Source organism: Crocuta crocuta, unplaced genomic scaffold (assembly GCF_008692635.1).
Source record: "Crocuta crocuta isolate KB4526 unplaced genomic scaffold, BGI_CrCroc_1.0 scaffold9, whole genome shotgun sequence".
NCBI classification, from domain to species: domain Eukaryota; kingdom Metazoa; phylum Chordata; class Mammalia; order Carnivora; family Hyaenidae; genus Crocuta; species Crocuta crocuta.
This window is the reverse complement of record NW_027551567.1, coordinates 2362949-2385611: the sequence shown is the minus strand read 5'-3', so window position 1 is coordinate 2385611 and position 22663 is coordinate 2362949. Positions and strand designations below refer to the sequence as shown.

Below are 22663 nucleotides of genomic sequence, written 5' to 3'. Positions count from 1 at the left end.
GCAGCTACTAAAGTCCTATAGGTAACATCACCCTTAATAGTTAAAAACAAACTTTTCCTGCTCCAAAGAATAGGAAAAATGTGGCTGTTCACTCTCACTACCTCTATTTAACATTAAATAAGAGGCTCTTAGCCAGTACAAAAAAGCAAGAGAAAAAATAAAAAGTATCCAGATTGGAAAGGAAAACTAAAAGTGGGGGTTTTTTTGTTTTTTTGTTTTTTTTGCAGCAGACACAATTGTCTATGTAAAAAATCTGATGGAATCTATAAAAAGCTAGTACAGGGGTACCTGGGTGGCTCAGTTGGTTAAGAGCCTGACTACAGCTCAGGTCATTATCTTATTGTGAGTTCAAGCCCCATGTCAGGCTCTGTGTTGACAGCTCAGAGCCTGGAGCCTGCTTCCTCCCTCCCTCTCTGCCCCTCCCCCACTTGGTTTTCTCTTTCTCTCGAAAAAAAATAATTTAAAAAAATAAACAGCTAGTACTGTAGTAAATGAGTTTAGCAAGACTGTAAGAAAAATTCAATATACAAATATCAATGTATTACTATGATGTATTATCAACAATTAGAAACTGAAATTTTTAAATACTACTTCTAATATATCAAAAAGTATAAAATCAATCTGAAAAAAGTCTGATAAGTAAAACCACAAAAATTTTTTTTCTATTTTATTTTTTTATTTACTTCCAAGTTAGTTAGCATATTGTGCAACAAAAAAATATAATTTCAGGAGTAGAATCCAGTTATTCATCCCCTACATATAACCCCCAGTGTTCATCTCAACAAATGTCCTCCTCAATGCCCATCACCAATTTAGCCCACGCCCCCCACACACACACAAGGCCTCCAGCAACCTTCCATTTGTTCTCTGTATTTGAGAGTATCTTATATTATTTTTCCTTCTCTTCCCTTATGTTCATCTGTTTAAACCACAAAAATTTCTGAAATTAAAGACCTAAATAAAAGGAGAGAAATACCAGTTTGATTAATTAGAAAACTCAACACTGTCAGGGTACGAAATCTTCCCCCCTAAACTGACCTATATATTCAATGCAATTCCAATCCAAATCCCAGCATGTACTTGTAGATACTGACAAGCTTATTCTAAAATTCATATGAAAATGCTGAGGCCTAGAAAGTTAGGTTAATCCTATCTCATTTCAAGATTTAATTTGAAATGTAATCAAGACAATGTGCTACTAGTGTAAAGACAGATAAATACAATGAAGAGAACAGAACAGAGAGTCTTAAAAAAAAAAAAAACCCAGACAAAGCATGACAACTTAGTTTTCATAAAGGTGCAAAAGCATTTCAATGAAAAAAGGACAGTCTCTTCAGTAACTGGTGCAGAAATGACTGGATATTCATATGCAAAACAAACAAAAACCTATCAAATGACGACAAAATAATTCAAATGTCTACAACTATGAAATCGTTCAATTATGGTATTGATAAGATGAAAATCTTTGCATCTGTGAAAATTAAAAAAACAAGAGGACTAATCTCTACATACCAATACTGGGGGCAAGGGGACTCAAAATATATTAAGTAAAAAAAAGCAAAGCATAGAACAGTGTGTTAAGAATCACCTCTTGGATAGACTGGTAAGAATAATAAATGTATTTGCTTATATACGCATAGGAAGATTCTGATGGATACAGTTAAAAGCTAATGACAACAGTTATTCTTCTGAGGTGATAAATGAATAGGAAACTTTTAGAGAAACTTTCTGCTGCATGACTTTTAAAATTTTATAAACATATTAATCCATTCAAATAATTCTTTTTTAATTGGCCTCCAAGCTGTAAATACAAATAAGCTGCAATTTGAGAAGTTGCTACTTGTTTTTACTATCTTGGATGCTGTATCCTAATTATATATATTAAAGCTAAAAACTTTAATATAAAGTTAAATTCATTATCTTAATTTAAATATAAAGANTCTCTCCCTCCCCTGCTCACACTGTCTCTATCTCTCTCTCAAAAATAAATAAAACATTAAAAAAAATTTTAAATAAATAGATAAATATAAAGATAAATTCATTATCTTTTCACTAGACTTGACAGATCAAATGACAAAATGAATATGTTGTTAACAGAGCTATGTAAAGTCCTAAAATCAAAGTTATCTCCAAGATTTTATAGACATATAGAAATAAAGTTCTATTATTCTATGCCTTTCTATGCATTCTTCGTAGTTGTAAATTTTGTTTAAATCCACATAAAAACTAGCATTCCTCATAAAAAATGATACATACTTCTCTGACAAATACTTTATTATTCATAATATCACTATTTCACCCATTCCCGTAATGATGAAAATAATAAGAATTTCTACAGCAATATCTGTTAAATGTAGCTACTATCCTATAACTGTTGTTACTGTAATCTTACCCTGTAGATCAACTCTGCTACAAAATGTGCTTTTCTTCTTTATTGCTTGGAATAAAAAAATAAAACTGGAAAATGGGAGGAAGGAGTTATACTTAAAATTCCACATACTAGAATTCTTTTATTTTTTTAACTTAATTATTTATTTTGAGAGAGCCAGGGAGAGGAAAAGAAAGAGAGAGAGAGAGAGAGAGAGAGAGAGAGAGAGAGAATCCCAAGCAGGCTCCATGTTGTCAGTGCAGAGCCAGATGTGGGGCTTGAATTCATGAACTGTAACATTATGACCCGAGCCAAAATTAAGAGTCTAACGTTTACCAACTGAGACACCCAGGCACCCTTAGAATTCCTTTAAAAAAGGAGTATCCTAGATTATTTTTTTAGGAGTTATATAAGCTAAGTGCAAAAAGCAAACAAACAAACAAAAAAAAAACAAAACAGGCTTTTCTAGTGAAAAACTATATTGAAAGTTGTTCAACCTGTTTCATATCCCTTAAAAACAGTTCTAATAGTCATCCACTGCAAATATTTCTAAGTAGCACTGATTCTGACTAAAGAAATTATATGATCTAAGACATTTTCTTAAATGCTGAACTTGAATTATGACAGCACAAGCTGTCAAGTTGGTTTTTTAAAAAAAGGAATACAAACTGAATCCATGTGGCCTCTGCTCAACTTTGACAGTGATTTATAATTTAGAAAGTGTTTCTATTAAGAGTGCATTGCTCCAGTTAGCAAATGTTCACCAATGACACACTCCATACTCAGTGTCTGTCAACCTTACCCTTACCCTACAGATTAGGCAGGGCTCAGAAACAGATACCCCTTTAACACCCCTGCTGCCAAAACAGACACAAAAGGCAAGCAGTGAGCTGTGGGAAGATGATGGCAGCAGGGGTCAACCAAGAGTTCCATGCCAAGCAGGTATTATGCAAAAAGTCCATAAAAATAGAATGATAACTTTGTATTCACGTACATGAAAAATGACAGGCACTGGACAGTGCTAGGGTTCCTGCAGCTATTATATCCAACGGCTCAGAGCAAATCAAGTGGACATGAGGAGAGGTGGGTAAAATACTACAAAAATCTACATCATCTAGCATGTGGGATTATATTAGAAACGAGTTTAAGACACATTATTGCATATGTTGCTATACTTCCTATATTATTCTACCATAACCATCCCTTCTCCGAAACATAATAATTTCATGGTATATCTTTACTGTCAAATACTATGTAGTAGTTAAAAAATGAGACAAATCTCTATAAACACTAACCTGGAAATATTCCCAGGCCACACTGTTAAGTGAAAAAAACAACAATCCCAGAATGATGCATTTTAAGTGTCAAACAACAGAAAGAAACAAAAGAAAACCCTCAATATATCTGTGTGTATGCAAATGAATTTTTAAATAAGAGGATGTACCAACCACTTGGTAATTTTCAAAAGGCATAACAGGTAATTTTCACTCTGTATCATTCTTTACTATTCACATCTTTTTAAAAAAGCATAACATATACCAACAGCCATGAATCAAAAACTATTGTGAGAAACAAGAAAGGAAGTTAGTTTACGTTTCCATCACTGAGAATCTTACTCTGGAGACTTGAGAATTGCACAAGTTTGTCCAGAATAGTGCTATATTCAATGAAAATAATTTCTGGAAAAATCAAGACAACTGGGCAGTAAAATATCATTCATATTCCTCTCACAAGATGAATTATGACACACTGTAAGTACTAATTAGAAAATTTTACCTTTCTTGAAGTATAGATGTCAAAAAATGGCTTATTTCTGACACTAAATGGTTCCTGTGTTTTGTCAATGAGCCCAGTCTTCATTTTTTCGTGTCGAGGACTTATTATTTCTCTTTCTATACACTGCAGACGAATATTAAAATCACAATCTCCAACTGGCTGTGCCTGAATTAAATGAGACAATTATTTAAAATTCAACACTAAAAACTATTTTATCAGCATAATTCCTAAGGCTGTCACAATGCATACAGCAGTCTATGTAAGGAGCATCCTTTGAAGCTGTCCAATGCACAGCCTGCACAATCACGTGTCAGTCCTAATTTGACTAATTAAACACACCTAAATACGCACACACAGAAACACAGTTATTTATTTTAAAATTATAAATGCATGATATAATACGAGAATGGTATAATTTTCTCCAATATAAACTGAAGTTTTCACATCTGAATTAAAGTATTATTATACTGACTAATCATTTTTATTATATAAATTAACGAAACCTGTATAAAACTAAAATCCACACAATTTAGTAAAGTATAAGCAAATAACACATCAAAATAAGCAAGTCACCTATAATATTTTTGTTGCTTAAAGTGCTAATGCATCAATAAGTAGAAGATAATTATTAGACAAATACATCCTCAACTCTGAAAACTAATCTAGAACAAAGTCTCCATAATATATTCAATTACACAGTTATAAAGTTCTCTATATACAGTATATATACAATATAGTCCATTATGTGGTATCTATGATTTGAACCAAGAAATAGAAAGTGCATATACTTCTTATATAAGTTGAAGGTAGAGGCTAAACTATCAAATGGTATATACAAATATAGTTCATAACACTTCATATGGGTGACAGTATTGTCCAGATTAGTAACATCACCTCATGTCAAGTACCGCTCTTCTTTATTTTGCAGATGGAAACCTTTCCATGAATTTTTCTCACCTTTTCATCTTCTTCCTCTTCTCTAGTCTATATTACTCAACCAAACATTTATATAACCTAATGCTTATAAAAGGGTGGCAGCATTCGGTTAAGCTGTAGACATTAAATATGCCTTGAGGATGGCTTTTTCTCATCTTTGAAAGGATGACAATTTCGATACTCAGCAAAGAACAATAAGCAAGACAAAGTAAGCCCTTGTTATGAGATAGTATATGTTCCCTTTCTATAAAGGCATATAACTGTTTGTAAAAGGTATGTATTAAAGAAATGTTAGTCAATGATCACAAAGTTCATGTGTAATCTTTTCCACACCACCTACATCATCAATAAGGCTGAAAACCCTAAAATTGTTAGGCTTATTTATTATACCTATTAGATGAATTCAGATCCCTATAAAATTAATGTGGAACAAGCAAGTACTCCTTTTTTAAATAAAAAGCCAAACAACTGTTTAAAAATATGTAAGTCACCTTAATTCTCTAAATACTTTTCACTTTAAAATATGAATACATAAATTCATCAAAACAACAAGAAAAAATTGAAAGCAGGTTCATCTGCAAATCTATGCTGCCTACAGTAAAGGACGCAGTTGCTAGATGTTAAATCATTGAAGACAGACAACAGGAAGAACTCAGTAACTAACTGGCCTCCTAGTTTTGAAATCTTTCTCACTACAAAAGACTATCCATGCTGTCACTGTGGGTATCTTTGAAAACAATAAAAGCGTGAGCCTTCATTAACGTAACTATAATGATTCAATAGTGCCCTATTACAAAACTAAGCTAAAATGCCTTATTCAAGTCACCTGGCCCCAATCCATTCGCATTTCCTGCTGTGTCCCTTATCTCCCCAGATATCAAGTACACTAACAACCACCTAATGCTCCTGACCTCCATGATTCTATTCTTCAAAATTAATCCATGTAACTTGCTCTATCTGCAACTTCACACTTTAGTGACTCAACTTTACCCTGGTTAAACTGAAATACTCTCACTTCTCTAGTGTCTTTCAGACATTTCTATATCTCTAACATACCTGCCCTATTGTTATACTACCATAATTCTTCACATTTATTCTCATCCATAAGTCCAGTGGTCCACAAATGTCTCTTGATTTTGTACCCAATCTAAATACATACCTAACAAATGCTTATAATAGATGCATATTAATTGCTAATGAATTGCATACATGTACAACTGTATATGTTAAACACAGACAAAAACTGAATACACAGATAAAAAATAAGCAAAAGTTCTACTTTCTTCTCAAATCTAACTGTGGTAATGGCCTTCTTTAGAGACAAGTGTGCTCTATTACAAACTCCCTGAAGGCCAGAAATTATCTTATTCACCTGTGTATATCCAATACTTAGAACAATACATATAAAAAATGATTAATGAAATTCTTGGACAAAATAAGGGAACTAAAAAGATTTTAACAATTATTCCAAAAACAATTTTTTTCTAATAGTGACCTTGACTTGGTGATTCAAAATAAGCTGGTTAATCATCAAGTTTGCACAGTAAATTAAATAATTAAATATATGATGATTTCAATTACAAATATATCCTAATATCAGAAATGTGGGGGGAAATGTGACTTTAAAACCAATGAAATGTGGCAACAGGCACTCAATAAATATTTATTGAGTAAATTACAGAACCTAGAGAGTTAATACACAATAAATCATTTTTACAGTAAAATGTGGATGAATTTCCTAAACAAGACACAAAACACAAAATTTCAAGCCTAGTAAGTTTGATTTAATTAAAATGAAAAACTTCTGTGCATCATTAGATACTAATCTGCAAAAGATACTGTGGCATACATAACCTAAAAAGGATTAGAATTCAGAAAAGATAATTAATTCCTTCACATTGAGAAGATTGACAACCAAACAGCAAAATTAGAAAATTATTCAAACTTACAATTAAATCACACACAAAAAAATCCAAATAAGTAAAAATGAACATTTGAAATGCCTTAACTACATTAGTAATACAGAAAAAGCTAATTAAAACAAAATGAAATACCATTTCATACACATCCAATTAGCAAAAATTTTCAAGTCTGATAACTGTGGTAAGTTGTTAAACCTACTTCTGAGAGGAATTCAACACTGTAGCAAATACATTCAAAGTTGCCAATTCAGAATCTCTAGGATGTAGGTATCTATGATATAGGAGGAACTGTACTTCTTAAAAACACATCTCAGGTGTTTACATCCCAAAAATGAGAACTGTCCGAGACAAACTGATGTATGCACACAAGAATATATAAAACTGTTCAATAGCTGTATAACAGCAAAATATGGAAAACCAAATGCTCAAAAGAAAAAAGACAGATTTTATATACTTATGCGAATTAATACTCAATAGTAACTAAAGTGAATGAACTAAACCTATACGTATTAATACAGATAAATCTCAACAAAGTAATGTGGAGCAAATGCTGGGTACCACAGCACAATACAATGACATTTACATAACACTAGAAACTTTGCACAACAATACATTATTTTATGGACATACACATAGGCAGTAAATGTATTAAAAAGATTCATGGAAAAAATAAATATCAGATTCAGGGTAAAAGTTGTTTCTGCATCGAGGGTCATCCTATTTTGAATGAGAGAGGTGTGCACAAGAAACTTCTACTGCATCTATAATGAGTTATTTCTTATTTAAAAAAAAAATAGGTAAAAATGACAGAATATTAAGCTTCAACAAATCTGGTGGTTAATACATGTATATTCCTTAAATTATTCTCTATACTTTTGTATACACTGAAACTTCTCATATTTATTTTTTAAAGAATTTGAAGGCTATTGTCAAAGTTCCCAGTCTAAGAAGTAAACCTGCACTGAACACATATTAAAGCAGAGCTCAATGTCAAACAGCAAAGGAGACAAAACTTTTCCATTCACAACAAAACAATGCCACCACCACCCTGTATGTCTCATTATGGACCATGAACATTATTCCAAAATCTGTGAGAAGAGTAGTCAATCCTGGAAAGTATTACTTTTGAGGAATATAGTAATCACAAACAAGCAAAATTAAAATTTGATGGTTTCTGACCTTGAGTCTCTTAAATACGAAACTGTCTGAAATCTATAAATTTAACAAAAAATGAAACATATATATATATAGAAAATATATAGATAGAAAATTTCCAGGAAAAATACCTTTTTTAAAGTAACCTGGGTTAGTAACATCCTGAATCTTGATACTGTAATTTAAAATAGATACCCCAGGGGCACCTGGGTCGTCCTACTCTTGGTTTCAGCTCAGGTCATGATCTCACAGTTCATGAGACTGAGCCCTGCATTGGGCTCTGTGCTGACAGATTCTCATTCTCTCTCTCTCTCTCTCTCTCTCTCTCTCTCTCTCTCTCTCTCTCTCTCTCGGTCTGCCACTCCCTACTCACGTGCATGTGCACTCTCTCTCAAAATAAATAAACTTCAAAAAATAATAATAAATAAAATACATACCCTAAAAAGAACTTTTAAAAATTTGTCATATCTTCAAAATTGTAAAACTTAAACAACACTTTTAAGTCCAGAATTTTTAATTGCTTTCGGTCTGGTCTGAATACTAAATGACTATGCAATTTGAATAATGCATGTCTAGAGAAATGATTATACCTTTTCATAGATGTACGCTATTGAAAGAGTTTCTTGCATTTACAGAAGTCATCCTGTGCTGCCTAAATAATTTAGACATTGATACTAAAATTAAACTGAACAGGCAGATTTTTGGCTGGTCTAAAACTATAGGAAATGTGTAGAGAATATGATTCCTTTTTTTTGATATCTATTTATAACAATTTTACATTTTGTTTTTAAGTCTCCTGCCTATACTCATGAATAACATATTTGTGCCCCCACGTTATATATTCAACACCCATAATCAGCTTCTCTCTTTTTTTTTAAAGTAATAGTAATAAAATTTGTGGACTTGTTTTTTTAAGTGGGTACAGAACAACTAAAACCAAGAGTTTCCATCCTATAAAATGCTGTCTTGTTTTATCAGTTAAACTATTTTTCTTTACTCACTTCAAGTATCTAAAAAACTCTAAAGACAAAGAAATGTGTAAAATTATTATTAAGATATCAAATGAGTAACCTCAGTCATAATATTTCTTTCCTATTATCTCTAAGGCAGTAACACTTCTTATTTGTAAAAACATAACTATTATCTCAAGGACAATTTTATAAATTATAAAAGGTACTTACATTGAATTTAATTATGTCATATATCAAATATCTAGGAACGGCCTGTCCATTTACTCTGTCAATGATCATTTCCTTGAAAACAAAAAGAAAAGAAGGTAAATTTCTTCATATTTTAATTTCTTTACTTTGATTAAAATTATATTTAATTAATTACATACACACAAGTACATAAATCATATACATACAAACTGATGAAACATTAAAGTGAACACTTATACCCAGATCAATACACTGTCATCATCCCAAAACTCCCTGTCATGAATTTATTCTGCACTGAAAGAAAATGATATAATAATATCTCATTATGCTTTTTCTATTTGAATTACTATGTTACAACTTGTTTCATGTTTGAATTACTAAGCAGCTACTAGAACAAAGAAACTATAAATTTTAATTCCAAATATGACAAATACTTTTAAAAATAATTTTGTTAAGGGCACCTGGGTGGCTCGGTTGGTTGAGCATCGACTTGGGCTCAGGTTACAATCTCATGGTTCACGAGTTCAAGATACACACTGGACTCTGTGTTAACAGCTCAGAGCTGGGAGCTTGCTTTGGATTCTGTGTCTCCCTCTCTCTCTGCCCTTTCCCCACTCACACTCTGTTTCTCTCTCTCTCTCTCTCTCTCAAAAATAAACATTAAAATTTTTTTTAATTTTTTTACAGGCCAATTATTTAATCTTAAAATCTATAGGTATAAATGATATCCTTATTATAAATATAATCCCTATGTAAACCNTCTCAAAAAGAAGAGAGAGAGCACCCAAACAGATAAAAATCACGACTGAAATTGGACTTATCACAACCAACCCCTCAGAAATACAAACAATTTTCAGAGAATACTATTAAAAATTATATGCCTGGAAGAAATGGACAAATTCCTAGACACACTATCAAACTCAAATGGGAAGAAATAGAAAATTNCAAATACAAAACCTAACAGCACACCTAAAGGAACTAGAAGCAGAGCAGCAAAGAAACCCCAAGACCAGCAAAAGAAGAGAAATAATAAAGATTAGAGCAGAAATAAACAATATAAAATCTTTAAAAAAAAAAAAAAAACAGTAGAACAGATCAGTGAAACTAAGAGCTGGTTTTTCGAAAAACTAAATGAAACGGATAAATCCTTAGCCAGACTTCTCAAAAAGAAGAGAGAGAGCACCCAAACAGATAAAAATCACGACTGAAATTGGACTTATCACAACCAACCCCTCAGAAATACAAACAATTTTCAGAGAATACTATTAAAAATTATATGCCTGGAAGAAATGGACAAATTCCTAGACACACTATCAAACTCAAATGGGAAGAAATAGAAAATTTGAACAGACCCATAAATAGTGAAGAAATTGAATCAGTTATCAAAAATCTCCCAACAAGTAAGAGTCCTGGGACAGATGGCTTCCAAGGGGAATTCTACTAGACATTTAAAGCAGAGTTAACACCTATTCTTTTCAAGCTGTTCCAAAAAAAAAGAAACGAAGAAAAGCTTCCGGCTCATTCTATGAAGCCAGCATTACCTTGATTCCCAAACCAGACAGAGACCTCACAAAAAGAGCAACTATAAACCAATATCCCTGATGAACAGGGATGCAAAAATTCTCAGCAAGATGCCAGCAAATCAAATTCACATAAAAAGAATTATTCACCATGATCAAATGGGATTCATTCCTGGGCTTCAGGGCCGGTTCAATATTTGCAAATCAATCAATGTGATACATCACATTAATAAAAGAAAGGATAAAAACCATATGATCCCATCAATAGATGCAGAAAAAGCATTTGACAAAATATGACATCCTTTCTTAATAAAACCCTCAAGAAAGTCGTGATAGAAGGAACATACTTAAACATCATAAGTCATATATGAAAAGCCCACAGCTAATATCATCCTCAATGGGGAAAGCTGAGATCAGGAACACAACAGGGATGTCCACTCTCACTACTGTTGTTTAATATAGTGCTGGAAGTCCTAGCCTCAGCCATCAGACAACAAAATGAAACAAAAAGCATCAAAATTGGTAAGAAAAGAAGTCAAACTTTCACTTTTCGCAGGTGACATATTATACATGGAAAACCCGAAAGACTCCACCAAAAGTCTGCTGGAACTGATAACATGAATTCAGCAAAGTCGCAGGGTACAAAATCAATGTTCAGAAATCAGTTGCATTTCTATACACCAATAATGAAGCAAAAGAAAGAGAAATCAAGAAATCAATCCCATTTACAATTGCACCAAGAACCATAAAATACCTAGGAATAAATCTAACCAAAGATGTAAAAGATCTGTATGCTAAAAACCATAGAAAACTTATGAAGGAAACTGAAGAAGACACAAAGAAATGGAAAAACATTCCACGCTCATGGACTGGAAGAATAAATATTGTTAAAATGTCAATATTACCAAAGCAATCAACACATTCAATGGATCCCAATCAAAATTGCAACAGCGTTCTTCTCAAAACTAGAACAAACTATCCTAAAATTTGTATGTAACCACAAAAGACCCCAAACACCCAAAGTAATGTTATAAAGAAAACAAAAACAGGAAGCATCATAATCCCAGACTTCAGCCTCTACTACAAAGCTATAATCATCCAGACAGCACGGCATTGGCACAAAAACAGACATATAGGCCAATGGAATAGAAAAGAGAACCCAGAATTGGACCCACAAATGTAAGGCCAACAAATCTTTGACAAAGATGGAAAGAGTATCCAATGGAAAAAAGACAGTCTCTTTAGCAAATGGTGCTGGGAGAACTGGACAGCAACATGCAAAGAATGAAATTAGACCACTTTCTTATACCATACACAAAAATAAACTCAAAAGGGATGAAAGACCTAAATGTGGAATGGGAAATCATCAAAACCCTAGAGGTGTAAACAGGCAACAACTTCTTTGACCTTAGCCGTAGCAATTTCTTGCTCAACACATCTCCAAAGGCAAGGGAATTAAAAGCAAAAGTGAACTACTGGGACCTCATCAAGATAAAAGCTTCTGCACTGCAAAGGAAACAATCCACAAAACTAAAAGGCAACCAAAAAAAAAAAAACAAAAAACAAAAAAAAACAAAAAAAAAAAACTAAAAGGCAACCAATGGAATGGGAAAAGATATTTGCAAATGATGTATCAGATAAAGGGTTAGTAACCAAAATCTATAAAGAACTTGCCAAACTCAACACCCAAAAAAACAAATAATCCAGTGAAGAAATGAGCAAAAGACATTGACACTTTTCCAAAGAAGACATCCAGATGGCCAACAGACACCTGAAAAAATGCTCAACGTCACTCGCCATCAGGAAAATACAAACCAAAACCACACTGAGATACCACCTCACACCAGTCAGAGTGGCTAAAATTAACAAGTTAGGAAACAACAGATGTTGGCAAGGATGTGGAGAAACGAGAATCCTCTTGCACAGTTGGTAGGAATGCAAACTAGTGCAGCTGCTCTGCAAAACAGTGTGGAGGTTCCTCAAAAAAACTAAAATTAGAACTACCCTACGACCCAGCAATAGCACTACTTGGAATTTATCCAAAGGATACAGGGGTGGTGATTCATATGGGCACACATACCCCAATGTTTATAGCAGCACTTTCAGCAATAGCCAAATTACAGAAAGAGCCTAAATGTCCATCAACTGATAAATGGATAAAGAAGATGTGGTTTATATATACAATGAAATACTTCTTGGCAATGAGAAAGAATGAAATCCTGCCATTTGCAGCTACCTGGATGAAACTGGAGGGTATTATGCTGAGTGAAATAGTCAGAGAAAGACAGATATGTTATATTTTCACTCATATGTGGAACTTGAGAAACTTAACAGAAGACCATGGGGGGAGGCAAAGGGGAAAATAATTTCAAACAGAGAGTGAGGCAAACCATAGAGACTCTTAAATACAGAGAACAAACTGAGGGTGGATGGGGGAACAATGAGCACTGAGGCGGGCACTTGCTGGGATGAGCACTAGGTGTTGTATGTAACTGATGAATCATGGGAATCTACCCCCAAAACCAAGAGCACATTGTATACGCTGTATGTTAGCCAACTTGACAATAAATTATATTAAATAACAATAATAAATCTGTTAAATCATTATTCCTTCAAATTTTGTTACAGGTCAATTATTTTAATCATAAAATCTATGCATATAAATGATGTCCTTATTATAAATATAATCCCCATGTAACCCATATGGTCTTATTTGGTCCCATGTCCCTCTAATATGATCAAAGGGAACAAGACAAGAGAATATATTACACATCATAGTAATTAAGTGAAAAAAATTAAATTATGCACTTTGACAAAAAAGAGATATAGGACATTAAAAAAGAAATAAAGAGGGGCACTGGAGTTGCTCAGCTGGTTAAGCATCCGACTCTTAGTCATGATTTCTTACAACTGGTGAGTTTGAGCCTCTCATCAGGCTCTGGGCTGCTAGTGTGGAGCCTGTTTGGGATTCTCTCTCCCTCTCCCTCTCTTTCTGCCCCTGGCCTCGCCCATGTGCTTGCATACTCTCTCTCTCTCATAATGAAAAAAATAAAACTTCAAAACATTTTTTTAAATTTAAAAAGATGATTTTTAAATCAGGTATATAATGTAGTGTTTTATAAAATTTTAATTCTCAAAAATATTTCAAAAATTCTTTCTTTTTTCATATTCTTCCTAAAAATCTAAGCAGGGTTCTTGTTATCTTAATTTCATGACAGGAAATCTACAAACAACCATCTAAAATTACAAAGAACACAATGATTTAGGACAAATATACTTTACTAAGAAACTATTACTAAGTAATCTCTTTCCCAAATATGTATTTGTTAACCTACAGATATTTATGGTTATTATCGTGAACCCAACCTGCGGCATAAATTAAATCGCTTCTTTATCTTAAACTGTTCACTGAAATATTTTTCCTTAAAAACCTGTATCTGAGGGGGCGCCTGGGTGGCTTAGTCAGTTAAGCGTCCAACTTATGCTTAGGTCATGATCTCGCGGTTCGTGGGTTCGAGCCCCGCGTCGGGCTCTTGTGCTGACTGCCAGCTCAGAGCCTGGAGCCTGTTTCACAGTCCGTGACTCCCTCTCTCTCTGACCCTCCCCTGCTCACGCTGTCTCTCTCTCTCTCCTAGAAATAAATAAAACATTAAAAAAAAAAAACAAACCTGTATCTGAGAATTTTACAAGCCATCAAGGTGGCACCAAAAACAGGATTCATTATTTTCAAAAATGTATGGATGGAAATTAAGTGAACTTCCAGGTTTAGATAGCAGACATCACAAGTTTTTCTCCGAAATTACCTGATGAAATTAGCAACAACATACCATCCTTTGGACATTAAAAATAGCAAAAAGGAAAATTTAATATCAGCAAACAAAACAAGTAAAAAGAAATATACAAGTAAGCATTAAAAAACTGAAAACTACTAAGACTCTGGTAAAACAAAAAGGCACACCCGAGTTCAGCTCCAAGCTCACCAAATCTCCAGAAGCCCTACTTATAAAATGATAAATTCTTGATAATTGTCACTATTCTACTCAAATACAGATAGAAGCAAACTGGGTAGTTATTCTCGTCTTCTTTTTTCTCTCTCCTGCTTGGAATAATAAAAATAGCACAATACTCTTTCTGCCTAAAGAAAGATTCCTGGACTCCACAATGAATTGAAGAAATAACCTGAGCATTACTGGAATAATACATGATTCCCAATTAGCTAAAGAAAACATCACTAAAAGCTTTTTTAAAAGACCAGAACTCAAGGATTCTAACAAAAGACCCAATACCTAGGCTGAGTTCTTCCAAATGACCTCCCCATCACAATGTCCCCCTCCCCCACAGCTGTCATCATTGTCCTAGGATACAGAAAAGTAGGTGAATATAAAATATGTAAGCTTAAAACTTTAGTTAAGAAAAGTTGAACCCCTGGGCACTGGTGTTGGGATAGTAAAATGGTGGAACCACTATGAAGAGTGGCAGATCTATGGCACTATGGCAGGTCCCTCAAAAAATTAAAAATAGCACTTCTATATAATCTAGGAATCCCACCTCTGGGTATATATCCCAAGAACTGAAAGCAGGGTTTTGAAGAGGTATTTGTACACCCATGTTTATAACATCATTATTCTAATAGCGAACAGGTGGGAGCAACCCAAATATCCATCAACAGATATGTGGATAAATAAATGTGGTACACAGATACGGCAGAATGATATTCAGCTTTGAAAAGAAAGGAAATCTATCACATGCTGCCACATGTATAAACCTTGAGGGCATTATGCTATGTAAAATAAGCCAGTAACAAAAAGACAAATCCTACATGATTTCACTTATATGAGGTATCAAAAGTAGTTAAAATGACAGAAATAGAAAGTAGAATGATGGTAGTCACAGGCTACAGGTAATGGGGAGCTGTTTAATGGGTACAGAGTTTCAATTATACAAGATAATATTCTGGAGGGCTGTTGCACAAAAATGTCCACATAGTTAACCTTATTGGACTGCATCCTTAAAAATGGTTAAGATAGTACATTTTATGTTATGTGGTTTTTACAAGTATATATTTTTAAAAAATTTTTCATGTTAATAAGGGAAAATAATTTCCTTGTCTACCAAACTGGATAATCAGGAACTAGATTTACCATCCTGCCTGAAAAAAACCAAGTAGACAAAATATAGGCAGCAATACCAAGGCACTGGACATGCCACAACAAAGGACAGTAATCTTTAGGACACAATAAATTAACTATATGAGCCCTACAATTGTCCCAGTTTATTGCCCAAGGGGTTTCTGGGGCTTTAAAGCAGGCAGGGGGATTCCAGATAAATCTCAGCAGTTTCCCTAAATTTAAACACACACACACACACACAGAATAGGTTGTTCAGGGAGACCGAGAGGACTAGAGTTCTCAGGGCAGAGTATGATAGACAGAGACAGAGACAGAGAGAGATGCAAAGAAAGAACTATAAATATCCTGAGACAAACTTCCATGAATGTTCAACAGAGCATGAATGTGAGGAAACTACTCAAGGCTGGGGAAAGAACCACTAAAAAGACTTAGAGGGAACCATACAGGCACTGAGACAAGGTTGGGAATAATGCTTGCTGTTAAAAGCCAGATTAATTCACAGGGCATTAGGTACTCAGAAGGATCTTGTCTCAACAGCAGAGACTAATTATCCCTAGACCAACTCTGCTCTCCTCTACCTAACAAATCTTAAAAGCAAGACTCAAAAAGTATAAACCAGTTCCAAGTAAATGAAATGCATCCCACAACAAAGCTCAAAAATATTTATAGGAATATAAAACTATCAAGCCCCAACAAGGTAAAATTTATTTTTTGAGTGTTTTTTTTTAATTTTTATTTTTTTCTTTCTATAATTTATATATTTTTTATAATTTACATCCAAGTTAGCACATGGTGCAACAATGATTTCAGGAGTAGATTCCTTAAGCCCCTTACTCATTTATCCCATTCCTCCTTCCACAACCCCTCCAGCAACCCTCCGTGTGCTCTCTATATTTAAGAGTCTCTTATGTTTTGTCCCCTTCCCTGTTTTTATATTATTTTTGCTTCCCTTCCCTTATGTTCATCTGTTTTGTATCTTAAAGTTCTCATATGAGTGAAGTTATATGTCTTTCCCTGACTAATTTCACTTAGCATAATACCCTCTATTTCCATTAACATAGTGCAAATGGTAAGATTGCATTCTTTTTTGATTGCTAAGTAATACGTCATTGTATATAGACACCACATCTTCTTTATCCATTCATCCATCAATGGACACTGGGGCTCTTTCCATACTTCAGCTATTGTTGACAGTGCTGCTATAAACTTTGGGGTGCATGTGTCCCTTCAAAATAGCATACCTGTATACCTTGGATAAATACCTAGTAGTGCAATTGCTGTGTCATAGGGTAGTTCTATTTTTAATTTTTTGAGGAACCTCCATACTGTTTTCCAGAGTAGTTGCACCAGTTTGCATTCCACCAGCAATGCAAAAAAGATCCTCTTTCTCTGCATCTTCACCAACATCTCCAACGAGGTAAAATTTTAAGTGTCTAGCAGCTAGTCAAAAATTAACAGGTATGCAAAGAGGCAAAAAACATCTATACATACAACCCATAATGAGGAGAAAAATCAACCAAAAATAAGCCCAAAACTGAGAAAGATGTCAGAATTAGCAAGAAAATTAAGACCATTATAATAGTATTCCATATATTCCAAAAAGTTAAGCAGAGGTATTAAAGACATAAAAAAGACTCAAATGAATTTTCAGAGGTAAAAACTACAATGCCTGAAGTGGAAAATACTATGAATACAATGAACAGCAATTTAGACATTGCAGAAAAAAAGATTAGTGAACTTGAAGACACAGCAATAGAAACTATCCAAAATAAAACAGAAAGAAGGCTTTTTTTTTTTTTTTAATGAAAAGAGCATTGATAACAAAATCTTCAAACAGGTAAAGGGTAGAAATAATGGTAAAAAAAAAATTCTACTCTTAATGAAAATTGTAAACCTATAGATAAAAGATGCTCAACAAACTGTAAACATGAAAAAAACCTGAAGAAAACTACAAGATGGGTGCCTGGGTGGCTCAGTCAGTTAAGTGTCTGACTTTGACTCAGGTGATGATCTCACAGCTTCTGAGTTCAAGCCCCACATCAGGCTCTGTGCTGACAGCTGAGAGCCTGGAGCTTCAAATTATGTGCCTCTCTCTCTCTCTCTCTCTCTCTGCCATTCCTCTGCCATACTCTGTCTCTTTCTCTCTCAAAAATAAATAAAACATTTTAAAGAAGAGAAAACTACAAGATAAATGAATTTCATATTGCTCAAGAAATCTGTTAGAAATTGCCCCATTGTCTTTTGGTAATAAGTATTGCAGTGGGAAACTTAGACCTTAAATCCTTCATTGTGGGCACATTTAAAAAAAAAAAAAAAAAAAAACAAACCCTGCATGTTTGACTTTTCTATCCTCTGTACTTTTCTATACTCCATTCCTTTTACTGAAGATCCCAGATATCCACCCTTCTACCTATCCACCCAGTATTTTCTGAGCTCAAACTATGTATTAAACATAGCTCTAACTGCTGGAGAAATTAAACATACAGTCCCTATTTCTTTTTTTTTTTTAATTTTTTTTTTATGTTTTATTTATTTCTAGGAGAGAGAGAGAGAGAGACAGCGCGAGCAGGGGAGGGTCAGAGAGAGAGGGAGTCACAGACTGAAACAGGCTCCAGGCTCCGAGCTGGCAGTCAGCACAGAGCCTGACGCAGGGCTCGAACCCACGAACTGTGAGAGCATGTCCTAAGCGAAAGTCGGATGCTTAACCGACTAAGCCACCCAGGCGCCCCACAGTCCCTACTTCAAAGGAGAGTCCCAGAAAGAGAAGAAAATACAGCAGTACCTAGGTCCAATAAAGAGTTATAGTTTTAATGAGAGATGGCCATACAGAGTGAGTATGTAGCTTATTGTCAGAATACTTCTGATATATTACTAACTATACCGAGACAACAGACCTATTTGGCTGTTTCAGCCAAATAAAGGCATATGGTATAAGCCTAATGAGAAGTAGTTATTTCCACCTGAAGAGTAAGAGAAAGGTCTGATAAGACGCTGGGACTCATAAGTTGAATCCTGAAAGGGACAGTGGATGAGCCAAACTGTATTACAAAGGCATGAAAAATGATGGTTTTGAAGCAAACTGTCCAAAGCTCAGTATAGATGGAGGTTATGTTTCAAGGGGTCACAATCAAAGACAATGACAAAGACATAGGAATACGGGCATGACACAGATATACAGAATATTATGTTTAGTAGTGAGTTTCATGCTATAGGCAAGAAAACCACTGAAGGGTTTTAATGAGAGGAAGTAATTAACTGGTCTCTGGAAACCTGTAAACCTCCAAAGTTCATCTCAAAGATAATCCATTCCTTGAAATCCATTCAACTAAGGCCATCTATATGACAAAATGTTCTGGAATTAGCAGCAATGGTGGCATAATCTTGTGACTATATTAAAGACTACTAAATTATACAACTTAAAAGGGTGAATTTCACAGTGTGTGAATTATATTTCAATTTTAAAAAATAAAACTAAATTTTTTTAAAACTTAAAATCAGTTCTTCAGAATAAAGGAAAATGATGGAACCCCAGATACAAAGCATACGTTAAATGTCAACTATATACATTTAATTATGCACATTCTGTAACTATAGGCACAACAAAATGACTAAAAGATACAGCAAAATGTTAAAATGTAACCTCTTCCTGACAGTTGAATTTTTTCTACTTTATGAGAGACTTTCTAAAATTCTAACAATGAGTATGCATATTCCTTACGAAACATTAACAGTTGAACAGACATGCCATTTTTCCAAGATTCTTGATATTAACTTTGGTGATTAACTGCTATATTCTCCTCTTGGCCTCAATATAAAATCGACTGAATTTCACTGGCTGTTTCAAATAAATTAATGCCATATTTCTAAACTCCTATTTTCCACATTTTGTGGGTCAAAGAACATAATTTAGAGAGCAAAACAAAAGCTTCAATGCTCACATCTGACAGCCAGACAATTAGGTAGTTTGAGTTATTCTTGGATTTGGAATTTTACAAAAACAATTTGCAAATGAAAATGCAGAAGAAACAGGAAACTACCGAGGACTATTTTAATTAACTAACTGGAAAAACAGATATGGCAACTATAATTCTGGTCCAAGTAAACTGACATCATGAATCATATTACTATTTTAAAACTTCACAAGAGTCTATTATGCAGTTTTCATTTGTCCAAGTTTGGGGTGAAAATAAATAGTATTGCTCAGTTAAATCTGCAGATGGTTAAACATCTAATTTTTAAGCATTATTTCCTACCTGGAATGCCCTCAGCCAGTGTCCAACAAAAATCTCTTTCTAAAGAAATCTTTCCATAACTAATGTCAATTCCTCTATAAAACATCCTTCATTCCAAACTAACTAGATATAATTATTTCTCCTCCAAACCACCACAAGACTTCTGTAAAATACCAGTCAAGTTATTGTTTTCTTCAAAGGTCTCCCCTGTCACTACCAATTTTTCTCCACGCCTACCCAATGCAGTAAAATGCCTCAGGGGTGAGGCCTTCTTTTCAACCCTCGGCATTCGGCACAGCAACTGGAACATGAAAGGCATTTAAAACTGTGAGTTCAATGATAAACTATGCTAAACTATGTCAAATGCTGTAACTTAAAAGTCTTTCTCTTCCTTTTATTAAGTATAATGCTAAAAAAAAACTGTATTATAAATGAGGGTAACAAAAACAAAACTATTCTTGCTGTTCCTTTGAACTAACTACCAGAGCTGTCACACTGGCTGTGCAGCTTTCAAACAGCAAAACTCCAGGGCTGCCAGTCATACCGTGTGTGTGTGTATTGTACACATATGCACATACATACAAATGTTTATACACAGATACATGTATGCGTCATTTTATTACAAAATGACATTTACTACGCACTGCCACAGGAATGAGAATTTACTAGCAGTCCCAGCGTACACAGTACAAATAACTCTTTGTTTTGTGACTGTATTTACTCTTCTCCATCTCTGCCACTCCATCCGACGATGCTACCCTCATTCTTCCTTTAGTTCCTGCTCCTGGTCATCTTTTCAAACTGGACTCCTACCATCAAACATTAGGAACCACCTAATACATTCCTTGATCTCACTTCCACTGCTCTTCTTCACACGATCTCAACCTCTCCCCCTCCCTCAGTCACATCCTGAACCTTCTCATCACCCCAAACTATATCTCAGAAGTGACTAATTCAGGGGCACCTGGTGGCTCAGTCGGTTAAGTGTCCGACATCAGCTCAGGTCATGGTCTCATGGTTTTTGAGTTTGAGCCCTGCGTCGGGCTCTGTGCTGACAGCTCAGAGCCTGGATCCTACTTTGGATTCTATGTCTCCCTCTCTCTGCTCCTCCCACGCTCACACTGTCTCTCTCTCTTTCTCTCAAAGAGAAATGAAAAAAGAAGGAAAAAAAAGGTGATTAATTCAAACATCTTACTCTCCCATCACAGTCTTCCATCTTCTGGTTTGCGTACTCCAATAACTAGCTAGTAAATAAAAACAAACCATACGGGATGGGGGCCACAAGCATTCAGGTCACTTGGAAAGTGGGATTCCCTCTGTTAAACAAATATATATTTTATGCATGTGATTTTCATCAGAATCATTCTATCATTGAGAATTTAAGTAAACATTCACAAGCCACTCCCTGCCATCCCAATATTGGATAAAAGCCAGAAAAAGGAGCAATTTTCATCTGATTTAAGACAAGAAAACCATTCTCATACAAATTCCAGAGAATTATTAGCTACATATTACTCAATCTGGCTCATGAAAAAGATTCAACATTGAAAAAAGTTTGGAAATTTTTTACATGGAAATAGTATCCCTATAGAAAGGGAGACCTGAAGTTGTGGGAAGTTTTATAATAAAGATGTTAAGTCCCTTTTTCCTCCAAAGAAAGGCAGTGAAGGTGTGGCAAAGAGATAAACTGTACAACCTAACACAGCAGAGAAAGATGAACGGTCTGAAGACAAGCCTACCAAAGATTACTCTGCAGAGAAAAGTGTAAGCTTATTGTTGCACAGATTTGCACATGAAGTATAGCCTAACTTCTTAATCAAATAGTCTATTCACCGAAAAGCTAAAGAGAGCAAATTCTAAGCAGCAAACCTCAGAATGGCCAGGAGACTGGGTGCACCTGGACTGTCAAACATGAAACATGAATCCTGTAGGCTAAAGTCACAGGATTAAAATCAACCTAAAACTACCACTGAAAGACCAAAATATTAATGGAATGAAAAAATAAATCAAGAAAGGAACAATGATACATAAGGGAATCCACTATACAATAAAAATAATATTATCTAATTCAAAAGGAAAAACAGACACAACAAAAAAAGAAAAATGGATTAGCTGAATGGTGTTGAGACAACAGTTTAGACATTTGGAAATAAATAAAATCATACCCTTATCTTACTCCTTTTATTAAAATGTATTTCAGATATTTCAGATACTCAAATGTATTTAAATATACAAATAAAACCATACAAGTACAGAAAGGAAATACAGGTGGGTATTATAATAATTGTAAAGTAAAAATATGAATAGGAAGAAACATAAGTAAAAATTTCCTAAAACGTAACAAAAGTCAAATATTAAAAACTAAGATGTGCCTGCGTGGCTCAGGTGGATTAGAGTCCAGCTCTTGATTTTGGCTCAGGTCATGATCGTACAGTGGTGGGATCAAGCCCCGTGTCAGGCTCTGC

The 22663-nt window shown here is 34.3% G+C and overlaps 1 protein-coding gene across 3 annotated transcripts in view; it reads right to left on the bottom strand.

Annotated features, from left to right (window-relative positions):
- RNGTT (RNA guanylyltransferase and 5'-phosphatase) overlaps positions 1–22663 on the bottom strand; it is a 317119-nt gene that overhangs the window by 201314 nt on the left and 93142 nt on the right. For all 3 annotated transcript variants that reach the window (XM_077750277.1, XM_077750275.1, XM_077750276.1), the window contains exons 10-11: positions 9339–9410; positions 4145–4309 (exon numbers count right to left, since the gene is read on the bottom strand). In XM_077750277.1, coding sequence (XP_077606403.1) covers positions 4145–4309; positions 9339–9410 — 237 coding nt within the window. The remainder of the gene's footprint in view (positions 1–4144; positions 4310–9338; positions 9411–22663) is intronic.